Source organism: Habropoda laboriosa, unplaced genomic scaffold (genome assembly GCF_001263275.1).
Source record: "Habropoda laboriosa isolate 0110345459 unplaced genomic scaffold, ASM126327v1 scaffold22, whole genome shotgun sequence".
NCBI classification, from domain to species: domain Eukaryota; kingdom Metazoa; phylum Arthropoda; class Insecta; order Hymenoptera; family Apidae; genus Habropoda; species Habropoda laboriosa.
Genome location: NW_017100261.1, coordinates 7,761,639 through 7,768,356, shown reverse-complemented (window position 1 = coordinate 7,768,356; position 6,718 = coordinate 7,761,639). Strand labels below are relative to the sequence as shown.

Sequence of the window (6,718 nt, the reverse complement as noted above, 5' to 3'; positions counted from 1 at the left end):
TTAGGTTATGTGTATGTTAAATTAGGTTAGGTTGCTCGTGTCGTTATTATATTGGGATAATTTAGTGCGAATTATGCATTAAACGTAAATTTAGGGAAATGTACGAGATTGTATGTATATTTACCTGTTTTACATGATTAATCAAGAATAATAAAAATACATACGTGAATTTTTAGCAAATTGCTGCTTCAGTTATTTTTTTTTTTTTTTTAGATCAAGTTTTATCAGTGTTATTCGAGGTTTAATAATGAAATGGTAAGGTTCAAGGAATTTCATACTTATTCGCATATTTGTTCAAAATATTAACGATATTTAAATCTAATTGGAAAATTTGGGATTATTATTTGGAGAAAATTTGTGACAAAATATTAAATAGATATTTAAGAAATGTAATTGAAAGAAGAATTATAAGCAGATTTGAGTCTTCCACAATAAAGACATTACCAAAAAAGAAACTCAATTCACCCTCTAATAAAAATGCCAATACCAATAAAATTAAACTAAAAACTAAAACTAAACTAATTTCTATCAATAAATAAATTATCAAAAAAAAAAAAAAAAAGAGTCAATTCTCCCTCTGATAAAAATTTCACCCCTAAGATATGAACACACGAACGAAATTAAACCATCCCGAGTAATATTCCCAAATCCAGCAATAACCCACTCGTAACCCAATTTGTCCAAAATGTCCCCGGACGTTAAAACCACCCCCTCGGTGCATTTTCTATTCACACCGATCCAGACAATATTCACTTATTTACAACGAATAAGGACCGTGAAATTCGGAAGGAAGAGAGGAATTCTGTGCGAAGGGTGGCCAAGTCAGGAGAGGCAGTCCGTTGCAAGTTTAAATTTGCACTTGGCACCTGATCGGCTGACGTAGCAGGGAGCAAAAGGGGTGTGTTAGCCATAGGGGAGGGGGTATAATTCGCTCGATTATTTAATAGCCTGGCCTGGCGCCTGGTTACAACATTGAGCAGCCCTGGCCCACGGATTCTCCGGTTGCAATCTATATTAAAGCCTCCGTGGCGAATTACTCATTAGTGGATTAACGAGCATCACGATGCCAGTGTTAATTGGAGTTTACCATAGAATTTCAAGATATTGTAGTGTGTGTGTGTGTTTGTGTGAATGGTAAAATTCACACGTGAGAACTGAGTAGGGGAAAATTTAAATACAATCTGAGATGTGAAATATACATGGGACGAGAGTAAAGTGAGATTACTGATTTATAAGGTATTCGCGAATCTAAATCACGGAGGGGGTGGCGCAGATTATTGCAGACTGTGCATCGGGGGTCATGATGTGATTTAGATTACGGTGTCAGAGATTATGGGGTGATACAGATCGTTCTGCGATAAATTACATTATAATCCAGATTATTCTGTGATGTCTCACCCTGTAAGCCACTGTGTCAAGTTAGCGGGTGTTTGTTATACAGGGTGAACAAGAAATAATTATGTACGGATCGGTATTATCTCCGTGGAGGTACGTTTTGTCGAGACTGTAGGCTGTTCGGTTGGATTTGAACTGATAACTATTTCGTCTTTCGTCGTTGGCGATATACTGGGTGGACTGATAATTCTGTCCACCTGGAATGTTTTTCTTACTTTTGTACTCCAAGCAGTTTTTGATAAGATTAGATAGCAACTTTAGTGAACTTTTGCTGTGAAATTTTTGAAAATATAAAGATTTGTTAAGAAAAAACAGATTTTTAATATTTAAGTTGCATTTTTTTGTAATATTAAAAAACTTGAATTTTACATTTCTAAGTTCTCTAGAGGAATGAAGTATGTCGCCATAACAGCGCCTTTGGAGTGCAAAGGGTTAAGAAAATATGGAAGTCTGGACTTAAATTTCGTCGTTGGTGATATACTGATAATTCTGTCCACCTGGAATGTCTCCATTATTATTGTAGATATGGAGAAACTTTATTTGCAAAACGGTGTCCAATGTGTAACTTTTGTGTGAATAAATAAAAATAGAAGGATTGTAATTAGATAATTGCTAGGAATTCCAAAAGAATTTCCTTTTCAAATTTTGCATTTTCCCCAAAATAATTGCACTAGCATTTATAGAAAATAAAAGGCAGAAATGCAAATGATCTATATAGAAAAATTTTAATGCAAATTGAACCATGTTCATGTGCAAGCATGATAACAAAGCAATACATTTGCTTCTAATTTTATCCATATTCGTGTAAACTGATATAGAACGTCAACATCAGAAGTCCAGCTAATTATCGCTCGTGCAGAGTATCAGAAAGCTAATAGAGCTAACTGCTCGAGGCTGACATGACGTTTGGCGGAAGAAGCTGACAGCGTTTCGTCGAGCGAAATCGCGTAGTTCCGTGTTACATGAAACTCCCTTTCCCTCGTCTATTTCTTTATCGGCTTCTTTATCTTCTCCCTTCTTCCTCCTTTCTTTCCCTCATTATTGTTACGTTACATTAATTTTCCTCTTGAAAACACATTAACAACGAATAATTATTTAGTTGTCGCGAGTCACCGATAATAAAAATATAATAACGTTGTAATTTTCTGTGGTTTGCTATTCTCAGAGATAATAAATTTTTATAAATTGTACAATGCATCATCGATGGCTCCCAGAAGAATTGTTCCTGCTTGAAACTTAGGCACAGCTGGTCACTATTAATTCAGAACTTCACCTACTTCCATCATAGAGCTTCAAACCCCTTATACTAAAAAAACAACAGAAAATCTAAAATATTAAATTTGCAAAATACGATTCGAAATTGTCACGCGTCACCAAATTAAAAATCCTAAAAATCTCTAGTCACCGGACATTCGTCAACTTGGAACACAGCGTCTGTTAAAATTACTATTCAAAGTCGACAATTTCGTCTCTTTTTTACGACACAAATAATTAAACAGTGTCGATTCCACTCCACCAATACAGTACGAATTTACTGTTAATTTAAATGCAACAACTGCTCGATCACTTTTAGACATGAGCCTAAGTGCATCACGTGAGTCCTCCATGGATTACTGGGCTCACGCAACAGAGAATTGAGTCAGGATAGTCGCAGGACCCTCTGAGGGACGGCTGCTGATGTGGTATTTGCGCAGGTGTACGAAACATCGAACGCCAACGTTGTTCAGAGTAGTTGCCCGTTGCATTGTTAGGCAGTTGGATAACTTGAGACACGGTAGAGAGTGTGCGTGGCGTGGTTGCGGCTTAGATCCCAGTTTCTAATCGATGTTGAGGCCTACTAAGGGGTTGCTTCGGTAAGAATTAGGTTTAGTATGATATGCGGTGGATTGCTTGGATAACGAAATTTAACCCTTTCGCTATGGTCGTCTCAGATGAAAAACGATCGCGTAGTTAGCTTAGTTAATTGTCAATTTTTCAACTCCGCGGTCGCATTTTTCGCAGGCATGGTGGGCCTACTGATTGCAATTATTTTTTTGGTAGCGCGCGCTCGGTCAATTATTGTCTAAAAAACGTGTAAATTTTATTCAAGTGAGATTGTTTAAGCTGTGCGTATGTTATTATCGTTTTCCCTCCGTTTTTCTTCAGACAAAAGATCCTCAGAGCGTTCAGAAGGTAAAAACGCGTTGCTGGGAATATCCTGGGGTTCGATCGCAAAGAGTCGAAGAGTGTAATTGATCGATTTGTCTGTTTATCACGACTTAATCACGTCTGGAAATATATATTTTTGAAAATTTTTCCAATTTATGATTGAAAATAATTACCGTTACAAGGTGTATTTTTTAAGTTGTTTTTGGTACTCTGATTTACCTAAGTGGTTAAGATTGTTTCATAGATCTATAGTCTAATTTCATAATCTAATTTATCTATACACTTTGGTGTGTACGATGGTTAAGATTGTTTTGTGTTTAAGTAGTTCTATGTGTTAATGAGGTAATATCTGTTTTTACAGGTGCGAATGGCGACATCGAGGACCTAGATCCAGACGTTCAAGACTATAGTACTGATGAAGATTATAACGATGTTTTTGACTCTACAACCAATGGGTACGTTTCTTTTCTCATGCTAATTTATGCCTTATCGTTTAAGGATATTCGTAATTACGTAATAATTTATACATTCATCGACAAGAATTAATTATTCAGAAATGCAAGATCTAACATACAAATTGTTTAAATTAAAAAAAAAGAAGTAAAAATGATACGCGAAGAAATCGGAAAAAATTCCCCGATACACGTCTCCCTATCTGCAACACGCCAAATTTTTTTCGGAAATTTAAAAAGACGGATGATCCCTGTTTTCACAAATCTCACGAATAAGCGAAGATCGCGACGTTTAAAATTTGAAAACTCACATTACTAAAAGTAGATACAACTGCATTGAAACAACCTTCTACACCCCACGAACGAACCAACAAAACCGTCCCTATCGAAAATCAGGCCACTTGCCCCGGCACCTCATAAAATCACCCCGAAATATTATCGATATCCTCCGCACAAAAACGAGAAACGCCTCCGTGAAAATTACCGTTCTCAGAGTAACCACGTGGAAGGGGGGAGTAAAAAGTTTTCCAACGGAAATGTAGATGTGGAATTAAAAAAAGGGCGGCGAAGACCGCCGGAGAGTGGACGAGGGGGAAGGGTGAGGATTTCATGGGTTTGTATGATGGAAAAGCAGAGCAAGGGGATACCGCGGGGCTTAATAAGGAAGCGGCTCGATTGGTTCGATTCGAAAGCTAATAATGCCACTTCCCGTGCGTCGTAGAACTGCAAAGGCTAAAAGGCGTGATTAAATTTGAATTCTCTCCTTCCTTCTGACAAGCTAATTCGACCGAGGAGGCGTCGATACGGCCAATCGAAATTCCGACGATCGAGCTTCCTCCTAGTCGAAGAATCTCCTCGCGTTTCCTTTCGAGAGTCCCGGATTTCGGAAATGAACAGATTCGCGCAGGAAACGAATATATGTATATATTTGTAGGTAAACGAATTTTGTGCTTTTTGACGGCTAATTTCACTGTGTAAACAGATTTTAAGAAAGTTCCTTCGGTTGATTTCACTGTACACGTGAGGTCTTTGGGTCAAAACTGACCCGCCATGTGGACTTAGACAATAAACTGTTAATACAGTGTGAAGGGAACAGCAAAATATTTTTCATCATCAGCAAGCAAAAGTTATTAAACAAATGAGAAGGCGATGGGTCGAAAAAGACCCGAATACCACACTAGAGTTAAATGATATATTAAAAATTATTACTTTTTCATTTACTTTTATTTACTTTTTGAAATTTATGTGCGTAAACTGCACACTCAAACGTAAAATACGAACGTTGCCTTGTTAAGCTGCGTCTACACTATACAGGGTGAGCCACGTAAAACAAACCACCTAATTATCTTCTCTTAACAACTATGATGGCATAAGAAAATTTGTTTGATCGAACAAATGGCAAAAAATGAAAGAAAGTTTCACATTTGCTTTAAAATTTAAAAATGCACATCAAAGTCTGCTACATATACACTAAACAAATATACACATTCATGTAAAAAAAACATAAATAACTTAGAAACAAAAATAGAAAAAAATGGCATCTATGAAAAAATTTGCCACCGTTTAAATTACCTATAAAAATTGTCTCGTACCACCATAACTACAGAAGATAATTAGATGGCCAGTTTTACGTGACCCACCCTGTACACATAGCGTAGACGCAGCTTCAGGATACCGTAACCTAAATCAAACAGTAATTCAAACAAACTGTCCCATTTTTCGGATACTCTCCCCGTTTTAAGCAACGATCTGACCAGCAAACTCTAGCCGCCCCGCTTTATATACAGTGTGGCGCTGTTGGATTTACATGGGCATGTAATGACGGCGGTAATGCGGCGAACGTGATTGAAATTACGTGTCGTAACCGATCTAAGCGAGAGCATTATGGTTACGATATCGTGCGTGCACGGGTCGGCGACTTTCAGCCAACTACATTATTCCCGAACGCCGCGTGCCTCCATTAATATTGATGCACGCCCGATTCCCCTGTAACCCCTTCAACGAGAGAGATGTCGAGGGGCGAAGCTAACAGAGATGCTGGCAGACGTTGTTACGACACGGGTATTGGCTCCCGAAAGATCCTGCGGGATCAACTTCTTCCCCGGATCAGATCGTGAATATAATCATCGCGGGGTGCATATTCAGACGATTATACCGATCGCCGGAGGATCTATTGTTCGGAGATTTCGTTTCGCGCGAGTGTGGGGGGGATTTATGCGTGTTCCAACGCGTCCCTGAGTAATGTGAATATTCGAAGAATTCGAAACAACGATGTGGAAGAATTTGTCGAACGGAGATGGAGGAATTGATAGAGACTTTGTTGCAAAAACGAGGCAGCTTCGTCATTTGTCGAGACTCGCTATATTTCTTCCACCGACTATACCGATTCGTTACAATCCACCAAAAAATACTTTCAATCCTCGTATTTCCCAACATACCCAAAATCTCAATCAGGGTCTCACGAAGTAGGCCTAAGTTTTAATTTGAATCCTTAGATGTCCCTGCACTTCTTGGGTGTCGCTATACAGTAAATTCTCTACAAGAGTCAGTAAGTTTGGATTCTACAAGTGACAATATAGATGGTCCTACGCCTAGGCTGCATCATTGCTGCGCCCATGTTATCTCGCTCGCAGTCAGTCAAGAGTGGTAGGCTACACCAATCGGTTTCTTTTACGAGATTTCACGGCTGGACAATTCATAATAGAAAAATATAATTTCTTTAA

At 38.2% G+C, this 6,718-nt stretch overlaps 1 protein-coding gene across 1 annotated transcript in view; it reads left to right on the top strand.

The window, feature by feature from the left end:
* The first annotated feature begins 2,970 nt into the window (after positions 1–2,970).
* Positions 2,971–6,718, top strand: part of LOC108572650 (tyrosine-protein kinase transmembrane receptor ROR2-like) — a 21,437-nt gene continuing 17,689 nt past the window's right edge. The window contains exons 1-2 of the mRNA XM_017934911.1: positions 2,971–2,989; positions 3,905–3,998. Coding sequence (XP_017790400.1) covers positions 2,971–2,989; positions 3,905–3,998 — 113 coding nt within the window. The remainder of the gene's footprint in view (positions 2,990–3,904; positions 3,999–6,718) is intronic.